At 42.3% G+C, this 20,724-nt stretch overlaps 1 protein-coding gene across 1 annotated transcript in view; it reads right to left on the reverse strand.

The window, feature by feature from the left end:
* LOC116623527 (anoctamin-2-like) overlaps nt 1-19,488 on the reverse strand; it is a 192,075-nt gene extending 172,587 nt beyond the window's left edge. The window contains exon 1 of the mRNA XM_032390749.1: nt 19,432-19,488. Within this exon, the coding sequence (XP_032246640.1) occupies nt 19,432-19,453 (22 nt within the window). The 5' untranslated portion in view covers nt 19,454-19,488. The remainder of the gene's footprint in view (nt 1-19,431) is intronic.
* Between the last annotated feature and the right edge of the window lie 1,236 nt (nt 19,489-20,724).

Consider the following 20,724-nt stretch of genomic DNA (forward strand, 5'->3'; position numbering starts at 1 on the left):
TATGTCATCTTTCACATCTCTATTCATTTCAGAACCACTTCACTTCCTGGGCACTATATAATACATTGGAAATGTAAGGCTTGGCCTAGCAGACTAATAAGGAAAAGGGACTAATAAGAAGATAATTTCAGGAACAAGAAAAAAGCTAAAGCTGGAGTATGAACAAGGACCTATAGGAGCAGAAGCCCGCAGCTCGGCTTAGAGCTAGCAGGAAAGGCCTCCCAGAGTACATGACTTTTGAGAAGCATCTAGAAAAAAGAAGTAGGCATATTCCAATGGGCAAGGGAGAAAAAGATATTGCAGGGGAAAAGGCGATCATTTGCATGTCCTTTGCAATCAGCTGCTAGGCTTGGCTGTTGCAGATCATCAACCTTCTGAGAGCAAGGCATGCCTCCTCCTCCTCATGTTCTTTTTCCACCCACATAGCCCCAGCAGGGGGCGAGCTATGTGGTGGGACTGGAGGGACAAAGAAAGGACCCTTCTGGTTTATAATACACACTTTTTAACATGGCCTACAAGGCCTCTTACTATCTTTTCTGTCAACCTGCCAATATCAATCATCTCCTGCTGGCCACTCCCCCCTCCCTCCCTCCCTCTCTCTGTCTCTGTCTCTCTCACACACACACACACTCACACACACACCAGACACACTGAACTACCAGCAGCTTCCAGAAGGTGACCTGCTTTTTCTTGCCCTTGGTCTTTGATCTTTGGAAATGTTCTCCCTTCTGCCCCTAAACATCTCCTCTCAACCAAGACTACTTGATAAGTCCCTTCCTGGCAGCATTCTTAACATCTCTCCCCACTTTACAAAGGCCTTCTAACAAAGAGCACTTATGGTCAATGCTCAGACCCAAGATCCTAAAAGTTTTATGAAGACCCAGGTCAAGAAAAGAATAAGCATTTCAGGAAGTGCTTCCCTCAGTGACAAAACCCATGGACTGGGATCTGGATGAGTTCCCCAAATGAAACCTATTCACGGGCAGCCCACTACACTGTGGTTTGGAGTGTGGCTGATGAGATTAAGGTATAAACATCCCTTCCCCTACATCAGAAAGAAGTAGCCAGTCTACAGCATAATTGATCAAAACTGTTCTGTTAGCTAATCATAACCTGTTGTGCAAGTTCATTAACATGAAAAGAGCATGATGATGCAATGGTGAGCAAGAGGTAACCCTTCCTCCACCCCTTCTATACATACCACACATGCGAGTGTGCATGCACACACACACGCACACCACTCTATGAGGGTGCCTGACTCCTCTCCTGGACATACTTGGTGGATTCCCACAATGTCCCTCATCTTCCTCCATCACCCACAGACATCTCCCACCTCTCATCACCAGGGGTATAACCAAGATTGATGATCTCTGTCTTATGCCCAGCTCTCCAAAGAAGGTGGAACAGATTTCCATGGCCCAAAATGGACTGGGTCTGAGGCTAAAGCCTAAGACAGCTCCTGCAATCATAGCTCCCTGCCCAGGCTACCCAGACCTTTGGATCTGGATGAGATATGACGGATACAGAGGGATTCAGCAGGGAAGAGGAACATGGATGAACCTGAGAATTTTATAAATATCCCAATACATGTATAATCTATAGGAAATTGCTCAAAAGTTTTCTCTATGCTACAGCATGGTTAACTGATATGAATAAGTTCATATCATATAGACAGCAAGCCTTATCTGCTCAGCTGTGCTCTCCTTGAGGACAGGAATAGTGCCTATCTTGTTCACCACATAATCTTAGCCCCAAGCATGAGGACTGGCACGTAACTGGCTTCAGGAGCAGGACAAGTGTCTTCCCACAGCTTGAGAAAAGGGAATTCTCAACATCAAAAATCAACTAAGATGGTTAATGCCACATAGAGGCTTGAAGAAGTGTTCACGAACACACTGGAAACACCCCTAGGGACTGGGTCAGACTTTTTAAAGCACTGGAGATCCCATAATAACTAGGGGGGGAAGCTTGAGAGACACATTTTTTAATTTCACATAACTCCACCTCTACTAGGCCCAGACAAATACAAATTGTTCTTACTTAAAACCAGATATGTCCTCATTTGACTATCAGTGATGTGATGGTCACCACATTCCAAAGGACAGAACCAGGAGAAGTAGTTCTGGAGAAGGAGAAACAGAAGCATATAAGAGCTGCTCTGTGGGAAGGCAGAGATGGTGGTGGGAAGCCAGACTTCAAATATTAGCATTCAGCAACTGGGGAAGGTGAGGACCTGTGGAGACACTGGCTGGTTCTCAACCCTGGATACATAATTAGAATCACCTAAGAAAGTTAAAATATTGATGTCTGGGCTCCATCTTAAGATGTGGACTTAATTTGCCTGAGGTGCTCTACTGTGCCACCAGGGGTGAGATCCCTGGTCTACAGAATCAAAGGTGTGAGCATAGATCGAGTCACAAAGGTCTTGGCATAGGAAAGAAAGGAGCACCACCTAGAACTTGAATAAAGTAAGTTTGGGACAAATAAAACTAAGGGCCACTTAGCACGGCCAAGATAAACATTTTGAGCTAGACACCTGCCTTGGCTTGGGTGTTAAAAAAAAAAAAATGGGTGCTACATGAAGCCAGAAGCAGGGGAAGCCTGTCCCTGGAGAAGGAAAAGAAAGCTACCATGCCTGGCAACCCATGAGCACACCTTGGCCCACTGGCTATAGAAGCGGTGTGTGCTTTATCCAGGGGTAAGACCCTCCACTTTTGCAGCTTTGGTTTGGCTCCCCGACTTCTAAAGCATACTGGAGGGCCTAGACCATAATACTAGCTTGAGATCAGAGAGGGTAGGAATGAGTTCTACACAGTCCACGTAAATTCAAACACTACATGTCATTAAATGTAGTGAACTTGTGCCTGAATGATGTGACACAGTTTATAGATGAACTGGAGGCCCCCCTACCTGCCATAACAAATAGAAAAGCAAGCCTCTTCCTTGAAATTGACACCATAAATATGAGCCATTCCAGGAAGAACCTCAAGATCAACATAGAAGACCATCATAATACAGCATGCATTTAAAAAGCAACTTTTTTCCAAGGTGACCCACAGGCACAAAGTTATCATTTCACCTCACTTCAGAGGGTCAGGAAAAGCCAGGTCCCATAACTCAGCACCTTGGTTCCGTCCTTCATAATGAGATTTTTATTGGAAGAAAAAGTTTTTAAATATGCAACTGTATCTCCAGTTCATATATTATTTTTATAATTTCTCCTTCTCTTTTTAACCCAATGTGTTGATTTCATAAGGGTAAATTCTGAAAAGCACAGAGTTCCAAAGGAGAAATCAAATTCAAACTTAGCAGCTCAAAGAACTGCTTGGGTTTCAAGCACAAGTGAAGCATGTATTTCACATTTAAAACAAGACTCACAATGCCTTCATCTGCCTTCTCTAGCTCATACTAGTCAGATATCACTTTAATAAAATAAAGATTTTTTAAATATTTTTAAAAGAAGCAACTGAGTCTGTTGGCCAACTAATATCATACCAATTCACTATTAATTCATTCCTTCATTCAATACAGAACTAGGACAAATAATCCTAAAATTTGTATGGAACCACAAAAGACCCCAAATAGCCAAAGCAATCTTGAAAAGGAAAAACAAAACTGGAGGCATCACAATTCCAGATTCCAAGTTGTATTACAAAGTGATAATAATTAAAACAGTATGATACTGGCATAAAAATAGACATATAGATCAATGGAATAGACAGAAAACCCAGAAATGAACCCACAGCTATATGGTCAATCAATCTTTGACAAAGGAGGAATGAATATACAATGGTAAAAAGACAGTCTCTTCAACAAATGGAGAAACTGGACAGCAACACACAAAAGAATGAAACTGACCTACTCTCTTACACCATACACAGAAATAGACTCAAAGTGGATTGAAGAACTTAGTGTGAGACCTGAAACCATAAAAATCCTTGCAGAGAGCACAGTAATGTTCTCTGACACTGGCCACAGCAACACTTTTCTAGATATGTCTCCTGAAGCAAGGGAAATAAAAGCAAAAATAAACTATTGGGACTGCATCAAAATTAAAAGTTTCTTCACAATGAAGGAAATGATCAACAAAACTAAAAGGCAACCTACAGAATGGGAGAATATATTTATAAATGACATATCCAATAAGGAGTTAGTATCCAAAATATATAAAGAACTGATACAACTCAATACCAAAAAACAAATAATCAAATTTAAAAATGGGCAGAAGACGTGAACAGACATCTCTTCAAAGACACACAGGCAGCCAACAGACACATGAACAGATGCTCAACATCACTCATCATCAGGGAAATGCAAATCAAAACAACAATGAAGTATCATCTCCCACCTGTCAGAATGGCTAAAATCAACAACACAAGAAACAAATGTTGGCGAGGATGTGGAGGAAAAGGAACCCTTGTGCACTGTGGTGGGAATGCAGACTGGTGCAGTCACTGGAAAACAGTATGGAGGTGCCTCAAAAAATTAAAAATAGAACTACTGTATGATACAGGAATCACACTACTGGGTATTTACCAAAAAAATACCAGCACACTAATTTGAAGGGATGTGTGCACCTCTGTGTTTATAGCAGCATTATTTACAATAGCCCAACTCTGGAAGCAGCCCAAGTGTCTGTCAACAGATGAATGGATAAAAAGGATGTGATAGATAGATAGATAGATAGATAGATAGATAGATAGATAGATATCATGTATATATATGTGTGACCATATATATATATGTATATATATATAATGTATATATATATGTGACCATATATATATATGTGTGACCATACCACACTAAAATGATCATTTTTGATAAGCCCCTAAGACAGAGACTACTAGCTGCTTACCAAAAATCCATGTTTTCCTCTTCTTTCTGGACACACACACACACACACACACACAGGAATATTATTCAGCCATAAAAAAAGAATGAAATCTTGCCATTTGCAACAACATGGATAGACCTAGAGAGTATAATGCTAAGCGAAATAAGTCAGTCAGGGAAAGACAAATACCATATGATCTCACTCATATGTGGAATTTAAAAAACAAAACAAATGACCAAAGGAAAAACAAAGAGAGAGAGAGACAAACCAAGAAACAGACTCTTAACTACAGAGAACAAATTAAAGGTTACCAGAAGGGAGGTGGGTAGGGGGACAGGGGAAATGGGGGATGGGGATTAAAGAGTACACTTATCATGATGAAATAAAATAAAATAAAATAAAATAAAGAAATAAGATTATGCTTACAAAACTTAGCACACAGTAGATGCTCAGTAAATAGCAGTTCTTATTATCAATAACATCATCATCATCTGGGAACTTTGGCATCAGACAAATAAATTAAAAAATTCATTCCTTCGTTCAAAAACCATTTAATAAGTATTTACCACCCCCTGTCTTGCCCTGGGTGCTGAAACTTGAAGACCTCAGAGACTTACTCGGAGAGACAAATGTGTGAATCTGTAACTTTAATTCAGGAAAATAAGTGTGACCATACCACACTAAAATGATCATTTTTGATAAGCCCCTAAGACAGAGACTACTAGCTGCTTACCAAAAATCCATGTTTTCCTCTTCTTTCTGGACACACAGCTAGACCCTATTTCCTAGGCTCCCTTGCAATTAGATGTAGCTAGAAGACCAAATTCCAGCCAGAGGAATGTGAACAGAGTGATATGTGCTACCTCCAGACCTGGCCCACAGAAACCTGTGCATGCTGCTGCATGCCCCTCTGTGCTCTTCTCCCCTTTCAGATAACTGGGAGGACAGCCCTCAGGGCCACCTTGGAAGTCAGAGCTGAAATCGGCTAAACCTCCATCATGCTGGGTCTCTGAAAGCTATATGGATAAGAGCCACCCCAGTAACTTGTTTACCCACCTGGGCTATTTCTTTAGCAAGAAGTAAACTGTCGTGTTTTACTTTTGTGGTCTATTTGTTAGAGCAGCTGAGTGTCACCCTAACTAATACAGCAATGCAGATAATAATAAATAACTACTCACAAGTGCAGTAACTGGCCCACTGAGATACCATCCAAGTCAAATACCCACACATCAGAGCCTTGCTCAACAGACCCTTTCCCAAACTTCTCCCAACCTGAGGGACTTAAGAGCCCCCTCATAACTTCTGCAAACCACAGGTCGGGACAGATACTCAAAGGCAGGGACTGGATATCATCTTTGACCGTCACTGCAGCCTGGCACACAGGTGCTCAATGAAAGAGTAGGTTAAAAAACTGAAATGCCGAAAAGATGAGCAGAAGGATTTCTTCCCTATGCTTTGTGCAAAATAACCTCCCCTATGCTTTGTGCTATAGAATTCTGGAGCTTTGGTTATGTTGAGTTCAATTACTGTTGAGGAGTAACAAAGATGCTTTTAAAGAAAAGTTGTGGCCTTGCCTGCAGGCAACCCCATAGTCCAACTCTACCTTAAGACAAAAATTAAGGCTGGGACCTTAGCTTCTCATTAGAATTAAATAAGCACAACTTCACTCTTTTCTAAATCATGAAGATCACTTTTGAATTAATATTAGAAAGTCCTGTTATTTCTGGTCTTTGCCAATGACCTACATCTGAAACTATTTGTCAACAAAATACTTTTTGACTAAAAACCTGCTGACAAAAACTTGTTTCCAGTACTGATAAAATCACTGGCACCAGGGAGGACATTCTTCTGTAAACAGCGATAAAACAGGACAAAATACACAAGCCAACCATTTTCAGGCACTGAACAACCATCAGCATGGAACCACAATTCCTGAGAACAGAAAGTCACAAATTTAACCCCATAAAGACACATTATTGACTGGGGTTCAGGGAGCAGGAATCCAAGTAAAGCAAAATCCCACTGAACTGAGAAGGCAAAGATCAAGGCTTGGAGCAGCTAAAATAGCTGGAAATTATGGAGCAGAGCAAAAAAGAGGAGGAATCTGTGCACAGAAAGTTCCCCAGAGAGACCTTCGGGGACCTTCATGAGTCCTTGGCTGTGAGCAAGACTCCACATGCATAAGGGCGAGATGTATGAGGCTGACCAGAGAGAGGCTACCACAATACTGAGATCAGAACAAGATGCTGGAGGTCACACAGTACTGGAAGGCATTGATGTTCCATCCTAGCCAGAACAGCAAGACCTCATTAACATGTCCTAACATTCCAGACATCCAGCTGCGACACCAAGACCCCATTTTAAGAGTAAGAACCACACGCAAGAAAAATGTTTATAGCAGACTACCCCTAAAAACATCTAAGGCCAAGCCCTAAACAGATCAATAGAGAAGACAGATGAGAGGTTGAGTGTTCTTGTTTTTTGTTTTTTTTTTTCAAGGTGGGGTACATAATCTTTTTTTTTTTATTTTATTTTATTATGTTGTTAATCACCATACATTACAGCATTAGTTTTTGATGTAGTGTTCCATGATTCATTGTTTGCGTATAACACCCAGTGCTCCATTCAATACGTGCCCTCCTCAATACCCATCACCAGGCTAACCCATCCCCTCACCCCCCTCCCCTCTAGAACCCTCAGTTTGTTTCTCAGAGTCCATAGTCTCTCATGGTTCGTCTCCCCCTCCGATTCCCCCCCTTCATTTTTCCCTTCCTACTACCTTCTTTTTTTTTTTTAACATATATTATTTGTTTCAGAAGTACAGGTCTGTGATTCATCAGTCTTACACAATTCACAGCGCTCACCATAGCACATACCCTCCCCAATGTCTATCACCCAGCCACCCCATCCCTCACACCCCCCACCACTCCAGCAACCTGAGATTAAGAATTCCTCATATCATGATGAATCACAGACCTGTACCTCTGAAACAAATAATACATTATATGTAAAAAAAAAAAGAAAGAAGAAGAAGAAGAAGATATATATATATATATATCTCACATCTTCTTTATCCATTCATCTGTTGATGGACATCTTGGCTCCTTCCATAGTTTGGCTATTGTGGACATTGCTGCTATAAACATTGGGGTGCATGTACCCCTTCGGATCACTACATTTGTATCTTTGGGGTAAATACCCATGGTGCAGTTGCTGGGTTGTACAGTAGCTCTATTTTCAACTTTTTGAGGAACCTCCATACTGTTTTCCAGAGTGGCTGCACCAGCTTGCATTCCCACCAACAGTGTAGGAGGGTTCCCCTTTCTCCGCATCCCCACCAACATCTGTCGTTTCCTGACTTGTTAATTTTAGCCATTTTGACTGGTGTGAGGTGGTATCTCATTGAGGTTTTGATTTGGATTTCCCTGATGCCGAGCGATGTTGAGCACTTTTTCATGTGTCTGTTGGCCATTGGATGTCTTCTTTGGAAAAATGTCTGTTCATTTCTTCTGCCCATTTCTTGATTGGATTATTGTTCTTTGGGTGTTGAGTTTGATAAGCTCTTTATAGATTTTGGATACTAGCCCTTTATCTGATATGTCATTTGCAAATATCTTCTCCCATTCTGTCGGTTGTCTTTTGGTTTTGTTGACTGTTTCTTTTGCTGTGCAAAAGCTTTTTATCTTGCTGAAGTCCCAATAGTTCATTTTTGCCCTTGCTTCCCTTGCCTTTGGTGGTGTTTCGAGGAAGATGTTGCTGAGGCTGATGTCGAAGAGGTTGCTGCCTGTGTTCTCCTCTAGGATTTTGATGGATTCCTGTATCACATTTAGGTCTTTCAACCATTTTGAGTCTATTTTTGTGTGTGGTGTAAGGAAATGGTCCAGTTTCATTCTTCTGCATGTGGCTGTCCAATTTCCCAACACCATTTGTTGAAGAGACTGTCTTTTTTCCATTAGACATTCTTTCCTGCTTTGTCAAAGATGAGTTGACCACAGAGTTGAGGGTCCCTTTCTGGGCTCTCTATTCTGTTCCACTGATCTCTGTGTCTGTTTTTGTGCCAGTACCATACTGTCTTGATGATGACAGCTTTGTAATAGAGCATGAAGTCCGGAATTGTGATGCCACCAGCTTTGCTTTTCTTTTTCAACATTCCTCTGGCTATTCGGGGTCTTTTCTAGTTCCATACAAATTTTAGGATTATTTGTTCCATTTCTTTGAAAAAAGTGGATGGTATTTTGATAGGGATTACATTAAATGTGTAGATTGCTCTAGGTAGCATTGACATCTTCACAATATTTGTTCTTCCAATCCATGAGCATGGAACGTTTTTCCATTTCTTTGTGTCTTCCTCAATTTCTTTCATGAGTATTTTATAGTCTTCTGAGTACAGATTCTTTGCCTCTTGGGTTAGATTTATTCCTAGGTATCTTATGGTTTTGGGTGCGATTGTAAATGAGATTGACTCCTTAATTTCTCTTTCTTCTGTCTTGTTGTTTGTGTATAGAAATGCAACTGATTTCTGTGCACTGATTTTCTATCCTGCCACTTTACTGAATTCCTATATGAGTTCTAGCAGTTTTGGGGTGGAGTCTTTTGGGTTTTCCACATAAAGTATCATATCATCTGCAAAGAGTGAGAGTTTGACTTCTTCTTTGCCGATTCAGATGCCTTTTATTTCTTTTTGTTGTCTGATTTTTGTGGCTAGGACTTCTAGTGCTCTGTTGAATAGCAGTGGTGATAGTGGACATCCCTGCCATGTTCCTGACCTTAGGGGGAAAGCTCACAGTTTTTCCCCATTGAGAATGATATTCGCTGTGGGTTTTTCATAGATGGCTTGTAGGATATTGAGGTATGTACCCTCTATCCCTACACTCTGAAGAGTTTTAATCAAGAAAGGATGCTGTACTTTGTCAAATGCTTTTTCTGCATCTATTGAGAGGATCATATGGTTCTTGTTCTTTCTTTTATTAATGTATTGTATTACGTTGATTGATTTGTGGATGTTGAACCAACCTTGCAGCCCAGGAATAAAACCCACTTGGTCGTGGTGAATAATCCTTTTAATGTACTGTTGGATCCTATTGGCTAGTATTTTGGTGAGAATTTTTGCATCCATGTTCATCAAGGATATTGGTCTGTAATTCTCCTTTTTGATGGGGTCTTTGTCTGGTTTTGGGGATCAAGGTAATGGTGGCCTCATAAAATGAGTTTGGAAGTTTTCCTTCCATTTCTATTTTTTGGAACAGTTTCAGAGGAGGTATTAACTCTTTAAATGTTTGGGAGAATTCCCCTGGGAAGCCATCTGGCCCTGGGCTCTTGTTTGTTGGGAGATTTTTGATTACTGCTTCAATTTCCTTAGTGGTTATAGGTCTGTTCAGGTTTTCTATTTCTTTCTGGTTCAGTTTTGGTAGTTTATACATCTCTAGGAATGCATCCATTTCTTCCAGATTATCTAATTTGCTGGCATATAGTTGCTCATAATATGTTCTTAAAATTGTTTGTATTTCTTTGGTGTTGGTTGTGATCTTTCCTCTTTCATTCATGATTTTATTTATTTGGGTCATTTTTCTTTTCTTTTTGATAAGTCTGGCCAAGGGTTTATCAATTTTATTAATTCTTTCAAAAACCAGCTCCTAGTTTCGTTGATCTGTTCTGCTGTTCTTTTGGTTTCTATTTCATTGATTTCTGCTCTGATCTTTACTATTTCTCTTCTCCTGCTGGGTTTAGGCTTTATTTGCTCTTCTTTCTCCAGCTCCTTTAGGTGTAGGGTTAGGTTTTGTATTTGAGACCTTTCTTGTTTCTTGAGAAAGGCTTGTATTGCTATATACTTTCCTCTTAGGACCGTCTTTGCTGCCTCCCAAAGATTTTAAACAGTTGTGTTTTCATTTTCATTGGTTTCCATGAATTTTTTTAATTCTCCTTTAATTTCCTAGTTGACCCATTCATTCTTTAGTAGGATGCTCTTTAGCCTCCATGTATTTGAGTTCTTTCCGACTTTCCTTTGTGATTGAGTTCTAGTTTCAAAGCACTGTGGTCCAAAAATATTCAGGGAATGATCCCAATCTTTTGGTACCAGTTGAAACCTGATTTGTGACCTAGGATGTGATCTATTCTGGAGAATGTTCCATGGGCACTAGAGAAGAATGTGTATTCTGCTGCTTTGGGATGGAATGTTCTGAATATATCTGTGAAGTCCATTTGGTCCAGTGTGTCATTTAAAGTCTTTATTTCCTGGTTGATCTTTTGCTTAGATGATCTGTCCACTTCAGTGAGGGGGGTGTAAAAGTCCCCTACTATTATTGTATTGTTGTCAATGTGTTTCTTTGATTTTGTTATTAATTGGCTTATATAATTGGCTGCTCCCATGTTAGGGGCATAGATATTTACAATTGTTAGATCTTCTTGTTGGATAGACCCTTTAATTATGATATAGTGCCCTTCCTCATCTCTTATTGTAGTCTTTGGTTTAAAATCTAATTTGTCTGATATAAGGATCGCCACCCCAGCTTTCTTTTGATGTCCATTAGCATGGTAAGTGGTTTTCCATCCCCTCACTTTCAATCTGGAGGTGTCTTTGGGTCTAAAATGAGTGAGAGGTTGAGTCTTACCAAGTTAGAGAATCATGGGGAAAACCTTGCATTTTCCAAAAATATACCTTAATGAAGCAGAAAACCGAACCTAAATATTAAGCTCGAAGGGATCAGCCAGTAATTGAACTGCATGCTAGAAAACTTCTCTTAAAAAAAATTTTAACTCTCCTGAGAGAAAGATAATGTTGTATCATGTACAATGTCCATTTTACATCAAGACCGACTAGACATGCAAGAAACAGGCATAAGTGACCCATGAAAGACACAAAGCAAGCAATAAAAATTCATCTCCACCCTCTTACCTTTTTCACTAGGTCCAGAGGGACCCGGGGTCAATTTACTCTATCCCCAACCTCACTGTCAAGGCTGCTGGGCCAACCTTGGTCATACACACAGACACAGTCTGTGCTGGATCTGGCCCTGTTGAGGGGACTGGTGTTTGTTCTCTTTACTCTTTCCTAGTTGTGCTGTTTATGCTTCTAAAATAAACAGGACTTGATCACCAAAAACAAACAAACAAAACACACACACGCACACACCCCTGATCTCAACACAGCCCAAATGTTGTGTTTAACAAAGAAGACTTTAAACCAGCAAACATAAATATGTTCTAATAAATGAAGTTAAGTATGATCTTAATAAGTGGAAGATATGGAAACTGCAAAAGTGCAGAGAACTAGAAAATACAAACAAAAATCAATGTAATTGGTTTCACACTCCCTGATTTCAAAACTTACTACAAGCACAGCAATTAGGCAAGAACAAGAAATAAAGACAGCCAAATTGGAAAGAAAGAAATAAAACTGGCACTATTTTCAAATGACATAATATTATATAGAGAAAACCCTGAAGACTATCAAAAAACTGTTAGAACTAATAAATTCAGTAAAGTTGCAGGATAGAAAATCAAATACCAAAAAAAACTTATTTAAAGTTACTGTGGTATTGGCATAATTATAGAAAAATGATCAGTCATTAGAATTGGGATTCCAGAAATAAAACCTTGAATTTCAACAAAGGAACTAAGAAGTGGGGAAAGAAATGGGGAAATGGTACTGGGACAACTGGATATCCACACACAAAAGAAGGAAGTTGGACCCTTTCCTCACACTATACATAAAAATTCATATTTTCAAAAAGGGATCATGACCTAAATGCAATAGGTAAAACTATAAAACATGTGAAAGGTAACACAAGAGTACATCTTTATTACCTTAGGTTAAGCAATGATTTCTTAGCTATTCTACCAAAAAGCACAAGCAATCAAAGAAAAATAGACAAACTGATTTTCATCAAAATTAAAAATGTTTCAAAAGACACCATCAATGGGGCGCCTGGGTGGCTCAGTCATTGAGCATCCAACTCTCGATTTCGTCTCTAGTCATGATCTCAGGGTTGTGAGATCAAGCCCCATGTCGGGCTTCATTCAGAGTCTGCTTGAGGTTCTCTCTCTCCCTCTCCCTCTGCCCCTCCCCCTGCTCCCTCTCTAAACAAATAAATAAGTAAATAAAATCTTTAAAAAAAAGAAGACACCATTAATAAAGTGAATATACAACCTAGACAAGGGGAGGAAATATTTCCAAGTTGTATATCAGAATAGGGATTGTATCCAAAATATATAAAGAACTTTTACAACTCAACAATTAAAAAAAAAAACCTAATTTGAAAATGAGCAAAGGATATGAATAGACATTTCTCCAAATAAGATAGGCAAGAAATATTCAATAGCACATGAAAAGATGTTCAACATCATTAGTCATTAAAGAAATGCAAATCAAAACTATAATGACATACCACTTTACACCACTAGGATGGCTATGATTTTAAAAAAAGACAATAACAAGTGTCAGTGAGGATGTAGAGAAGTTAGAACCCTCAGACATTGCTGGTGGGAATGTAAAATAGTAGCCTAGCAATTCCTGAAATGTTAAACACAGAGCTTCCATATGACCCAGCCATTCTACTCTAGGTATATACCCAAGAGAAATAAAGACATACGCACACACAAAAACTTGTACGTGAACATTCATAGCAGCTTTATTCATAGTAACCAGAAAGTGGAAATCCAAATGTCCATCAAATGATAAATAAACAAATGTGGTGTATCCAAAGAAGGGAATATTATTCAGCTTTAAAAAGAACTGAGCTACTGATACATGTCACGATATGGCTAAACACTGAAAGCATGCTCAGTGAAAGAGCCCAAACACAAAACACTATATACAGTATGATTCCACTTATATATAATATCCAGAATAGGCAAATCCATGGAGACAGAGAATATATTAGTGGTTGTCAGGAGTTAGAGGGAGGGAGGAAAGGTGAATGGCTGTCAATGAGTATGAGGTTTCTTTTTAGGATAATGAAAATGTTCTAAAATTAGAGAGCAGTGAAAGATGCACAACTCTATGAATAAAAATGACTGAATTGTACATCTTTAAAGCCTGGATTTTATGGTATGTGATTATATCTCAATAAAGCTGGCATTTTTTAAAAAATGGAATTCCTAGAACTGAAAAGTACAAAAAGAAAAAGAAAAACTTCATTGGATGAGCTTGACAGCAAAGTGAAGAAGGCAGAGAAAAGATCAGTGAAGTTAAAGATGGATCAATAGAAATGATCTGATCTAGAGAACAGAAGACTAAAGACTGAAAATAATTAACACAGTCTCAGGAACTGGTGGGACCACATGGTCTAACATACATGTTAGAAAAAGAAAAGACCGGAAGTCAGGCAGAAAAACAATTGAAGAAAGAGTGAGTGAAATTATCCCAAAAGTTGATAAAATACAATTAATATCCATACTCAAGAAGGTCAACAAACTCAAGGAAGAAAAATACAAAGAAAATCACCCCTGGGCACATCATAGGCTGACTGCTACACACCAAAAATAAAAATAAAATATTAATATCGAGAGCTACCAGATTAGGAAGGTATTACACATGGGTAAAATAAAAATCTGGATTAAGGCTGACTTCTCATCAAAACCATGGAGACCGACAGAGAACACCTGGAGTCCTGAAAGGAAAAACTTGTCTGATGCAAGTATTCTTCCAAAAGGAGAGTGAAACAGACAGTTTTCCATAAAAACACAAGCTGAGAGGGACGTCTGGGTGGCTCAGTCAGCTAAGTGTCCGACTCTTGGTTTTGGCTCAGGCCATGATCTCAGGGTCGTGAGATTGAGCCCTGCATCGGGCTCTGTGCTCAGTGGGGAGTCTCCTTGAGATTCTTTCTCTCCCTCTCTGTTTGCCCCTCCCCCTGCTCGCGCTCTCTCTCAGATAAATAAAATCTTAAAAAAAAAAAAAAACAACACAAGCTGAGAGAATTTGTCACCAGCAGAACTGCACTTCAACACCTGCTAAAGGAGGTTCTTCAGGCTGAAGGGAAATGGTACCAGATGGAAACTGGGGAGCTGTTCCTGAGGAAGGGTCTTGTGTCCCCCTCCTACAGAGGAGAGGAGAAATAGACTGGCAGCCCTCTGGTCTAAATGGATGATGAACTGTGGAGCTTTTTATATGCTATAAGCCACTACTTTTCAAATTAGAGGTTTACCCCAATGGCGGGTGATCTACAGGTTTGCAAACAGCGTTTTTAAAAACATAATAGGGTGGAGTGGCCTGAGAAAGAATAGAACACAAACACCCCTTTTTAAAAATATCAGAAACAATAAATGCTCACGTGATGAATAATACTCTTTCCAAAAATCTATTAATGAAACTACAGCTCATTATGTTGGGCAACGTCTTATATAAATAGCACAAATATCACTGTGACATTCTTCTTAAAGTTTAATGTTGATGAACTAGAACTAGCCTCCTTCTATTAGACAATGAAACCCATGTAACTTGCTGTCTCTTTTCTGACCTGCCTGTCAGGAAGTTCACAGATACATTTTTGTTCAACTGCAGTACCTATTCTTAGTCCAGGTTTTGTGATATAATACTGTGCTCCCAATCCTTCATTATTTGGCATTTGTTCATTTAACTGTTATTGTATCTGGGGTTTCCTCTTTTGTAAACCGTTTGAAGATTAATAAATAATAAGTAGAAATAGTTATTTGATACAGGCAAAAATAAAAACATTAAAAAGGGATTTGGGTGAAGAATAATTACCAAAATAGATAAAAACAGGGAACTTTTATTTTTATTTTATTTATTTGTATTTAAACGTTTTTCACAATGGAAGTATATTATTGCTTTTTCTAAGCTATTTTTAATCAGCTAATGTATATCAGGCATGAAGGACCGCTAGAAAGTATGGATTATCCCTGTGTCAGTGAACAAGTCAGAAGATACAAGGTATTAAAAAAGAAACAAGCTCAAAATGGAGTCATTTGCACAGGTCCAGGCATGCATGTGGGCGTGAGTACACACGCACACGCGCGCACGCACACACACAGAAAATCAACAATTTCAACCTATCCCTGGAATGTGACCTTTTATCCTGGGGATGTGACCTTTGAAAGGTTTGTCTGAAATTCCCCCATCAACACTGGTGAGGTAGTAAACCGCATGATAAAAACACTATCATTCCCTTTCCCCAAAAAAGATGGTTTCCAGGCCTGAAACAATCCTTTTTCTTCTGCTAGCAACTTCTTGCCGCAGCCTCCTTCCTATAAAAACCTTCCATTTTGTAGGACTCCTCAGAGCTCCCCTCTACTTGCTGGATGGGATGTTGCCCAATTCGTGTATCACTTAATACAACCAATTCGACCTTCAATTTCACTCGGTTGAATTTTGTTTTTTAACAAAGGGTAGTGTGCCCTCTAACTTGTATTTGCTCAACAGAGGAAGGGAGTAATGCCGGCTAATTGTGAGAACTGCAATCCCTCGGTAGTTTCAGCGCAGGCTAACCTAGGTGGAAGGTTGTCAGCCAGACAGACTTAAAAGTTACCTCCTTGAAGTTTCTGGAGGAAATGCAGGGTTGTCAGTAGGAGTCCAGGAAAGATGTTTAGTACATTTTGAAAGAACTACAGTAGGGTCGTGCTAATGTCATTGGTGTGGTCTGAACAAGTAAAAGTTTGACCCCACCTCCTCCTTCCCATGACGAACCCCTCCTATCCCAGCTGTGGATAAGGCTGCTAAAGTATTAAGACCGTCTTAGGGGACCAAGAGTCTAGAAGGTAAGGTCTTAACAGGCAGGGTGTTGTGCCCTATTAATCTTTGTAACTCCAACCCTGAGCATGTATTTGGCATACATTCCAGCTCACAGGTGTCCTCTGAGCTGATCTGAGCTGTACTTACAGGGACATAATAGAGTGAGCCAGATTGGCTAGAGCCCATCAGGACACTAAGCACATCTTCTTCCTCCTGTGGTCACTAGGTCAGTGTCCCATGCCTCTGTAAACCCCAAATGTGGAACTGAGGTAATCCGTGCTGGTTAAGACATGTGCCCAACGTAGATCATAATGGCACATTTCCTTACGAGTTTGGTGATGACAACCAGCCTCCTTGGGCTTGGTCCCACGAGATAAACTAACCATGATGATTCCAGATTGGAAATAGAATTGACTCGAACAACGCAGGGTCAGGGGTGCCAATCCCCTCGTGCAGTTAAAAATCTGCATGTAACTTTTGACTCCCCCAAAACTTAACTGCTAATAGCCTACTGATCACTGGAAGCCTTACCAGTAACATAGACAGTTAATTAGCACATGTTTTGTATATGTATTATATACTGTATTCTTAGAACAAACCTAGAGAAAAGAAAATGCTAAGAAAATCATAAGGAGAACATATACACTTCTGGTACTGTACTATAAAAACAAATCTGCATATTAGTGAGCCCACGCAGTTCAAAGCTGTGTCGTTCAAGGGTCAGCTATAGCGTATAGATACGGCCCTGCCTGGACTGTGACCACAGCATTTCCCTAACAGCCTTGCAAAATCAGTATCCCCCTGAAAGCCCCAGTTCCCCCCACATTTCCCACCCCCACTTGCTGGTACCTACACCTCCTTCTAATGACTTCTTATGAACAGAGCAAAAGCCACAATGTGAGGTGCTGGGGAAAACAAGTTTGAATTCCAACTTTATCCTTCTGTGATTATTCGGTGGTTAACACAATATAACTGGCATATTTCTGAACCTCTCTGAACTTCAGGCTCCTCTTCGATGAAATGGACTGAACATTAACAACAAAGTTGTTGTGAGGCAAAGCACCTAGCACAGTGTCTGGATAAAGTAGATGTTTGATGAATATTAGTCTACCTTTTCTCTGAATGCCAAGAACAGATGGCCTGAGCTACGAGACTCTGCATGAGCTGGCTCACTCTTCCCACTCACCCTCTTCATCTCTCTGCTCCAGGCACTTGGCTTCCACACTATTTTTTGGACAGCTCAAGCACACTCCTGTCTCAGGGTCTTTCACCTGTATATATTTGCCTTTGCAAGATCATTCTCCAGATATTTGCAAGGCTTGTTCTTTCGTTTAGCACAATCTCTGTCCCAGCTCATCTCTGCAGAGAGGCTTTGCCTAACCACCTGATCACAAATAGAGACTGATTCTGTTTTGCAGCTAGAGGCAAGATCCTTATGTCTAGTGGTCAAATTTCTACTCTCCATGTGCTCTAAGAACACCACACATAGGGTGGGGCAAGTTTCTCTCAGCCAGCACAAAGAGTTCACAGATGGGTGGATTTCCAGAAAATCAGGTCCTTATTTCATTAAATCAAAGACAAGCTTCACTTTAGGCCCTGTGCCTCATGTCCTCGAGCCTTGCCCTACCATGGATAATGGCAGAAAAGGTACACATAGTAACCAGATCAGTACCTGAGACTGGTGTTTGGAACCCACCCCTCCCCCTCACACATCCACTTCCTCCGGCCAGCAAAGTGGCCCAGGTTCCCACATACAGCAACTCAGAGAGCATTACAGGTTGCTGGAAAGGACCATCCTATTAGGTCTCTGCCTCCGAAAATGACAGGTGTGTGGCAAGACACAGTGAGAGGAGCAAATGTCTGTCAGGGTGACAGACAGCTAGATGGGCACGGGCTCTGAGATCAGGTCCCAAGAACAAATCCAGACAAGTAGAGGGACCCAGAATACCACAGTCCTCTAGGAGAGCCCCCACCTTGTCTAAGATCCTCCCTCCACCTGCCACTTGCCTTTGGGCTTAGATCTAACCTTGCTCAACGGGGCCTTCTGTCGTGGACCAGGGTCCACATGGCTCCCAGAGGTATCTCCAGGACTATGACTGACACCTACCTTCCAGGTCCTTTGATTCACTGTTTATGCCAATGGAGTGGGCACCTCCCAGCCTCAGGCCTCACTCAAGAACCACCAGAAGAAAGACACTCAACATAATCCCTTTCCAGGCAAGTCAACCCAACCCTGCCCAAGTGCGTGTGTCTCTGCTCAGTATAACTTGAGAGACGCGGCAGGAGAATGTCCTCCACCCAGGAAGTCCACCTCCACTTGCTTTTCCTCTAAGAGAAGGGGCGCCTGTGTTTCCCTGCACCCTGAGGTGTAAATGCTCCTCTTGAAGGCAGGTTTGGGTTAGGGTGGGAAGAGACTTCCTGAAATCCTGAGGACACTCCAGGGAGGCCAAAGTCAAAGTCGCTGGGGATGAATCCGAACCTCTGTCCTCAGCAGACTGCTTGTGAATTAAACCCCAGTTGCTTGCTTGCCCCAGATAAGCTAAACTAAACATCCAACGACTAGTAATGAGTTGAGGCCAAAACGCAGAGGTAAGAACGGGTAATCAATCACCAAAAAGCCGCTGCACCAATACTCTGCCTCTTGCCCTACCTTCTATCTCCTTAATAAATAATTAATAATAATAATAATAATAATAATAATGTGTATGAGAAATTGCTCAGGCGTCCCTCAGCTCCCCGACCCCGGCGGAGTAGGGACCAGTGCCCCGCGCCTCCCTCTCCAGGCTCACGTGGGGTCAGCCGCCCCAAAGGCGCGGAGTTAGGATGCCGGCTCCGTCACTCGCAGCCCCTCTCCCTCCTACGACTCGCCGGACGCCCAGGCCCAGAGGCCCCGGCAGGGGAGACTCACCGCGCAGCCCGAGGGCGGCCATGGTGCGGGCGCACCGGACACGAAACCCGGACTGGCCCGCGGCTGCGCCGGCGTCTGCTCGGGCTTATTCCGCCGCGGGGCTAATTCCATGGCGCTGAGCGGCGCCCGGACGTGCCCGCCCCCCGCCCGCCGCCCGCCGCCGCCCGCTCCTCCCGCTCCTCCCCCTCGCGCCGCCCCGCACCGCCCGCCCGGCCGCCCGGGGTTCGAGCGGGGGGCTCCCGGCTGCGCCCCGGGCGCACCGGCGCTGCGAGCGGCACGTGGGCCGGGAGCGCGCCCGCGGGCAGCTCCAGTCCGGGCGGCGCTGGGGTCAGTGAGGCTGAGGGGCGAGCCGGGCAGAGCTGCCTCCTCACCTGGGTCGGGCGTGAACGTTCAGCCGGATTAGCTGGCGCACCGTCTGGCTGATGAGTTTCCAATCCCGCCTCGCTGCCCTGTCGGTCCCGGGCACTGCCGGCTCGGGGAGGGAGGCTGCCTCGCCCAGCTGCCGGCGCTCGCCCTCGCGCCCAGCTGTCCCCACCTCTCCCGAGAGTCCGAGGGGCGGGAGCGGGGGGCGGGGGGGCATAGGGCCCGAGAGATAGGAGGACAGGAGGAGGGGCTGCGAGAGGCAGAAGGGGGCCAGGTAGGTCTCACTGGGACCGTCCCTCTGAGAGGCTTGGGACTGGGTCCAGGGGGGAGCCTGGAAGCTCCATCCCAGAGAACAAGAGGACCCCCATCTCTCCCGCCTGGTTCAGGTGCCCTGCGATGAGCAGAGAAACGCAAGACCCTCTGAAGGGCTATTCTGGAGGAGGGAATCTACGACTCCAAGATGCAGGGACCCAAAAAAGTGAAAGGGTATTATGTTAAGGTCAAGTATGCTATTTATTCTTCAGTGTGAAGAATCGTATCTCCTGCACTGATAAGGTAGGCTGGTGGTGATTGCTCCTCACTTGCTAGAGGACAAAGGGGAGTAGACAGCACAGATGAGTCAGGGGCGACACAAAAGGAAAACCAAAGGTATTATGTCCCAATCCAGAGCTTTATTCCCGCCACGAGGAGTGATCAGGGCTAACGTTTATTCCGGACTTCCTCAGGTAGCCCTCTCAGAGCTTTACCGCCGTGATGATTGGACTCTGACACATCCCTATGAGGCAGTTGCTGCTGGTGTGCCCATCTGACAGATGAGACTACCGTGTAAAAGGTCAAGCAACTCGCCTCTAGGAGCTATGCTGGGATCCCTAAGCAGCCAGTGTGCTCAGAGTCCATGCCCCAGTGCTTTGCTATTCTGCTTCTTTCTCT

The sequence above is a fragment of the Phoca vitulina genome, unplaced genomic scaffold (assembly GCF_004348235.1).
Source record: "Phoca vitulina isolate PV1807 unplaced genomic scaffold, GSC_HSeal_1.0 scaffold59, whole genome shotgun sequence".
Lineage (NCBI taxonomy): Eukaryota > Metazoa > Chordata > Mammalia > Carnivora > Phocidae > Phoca > Phoca vitulina.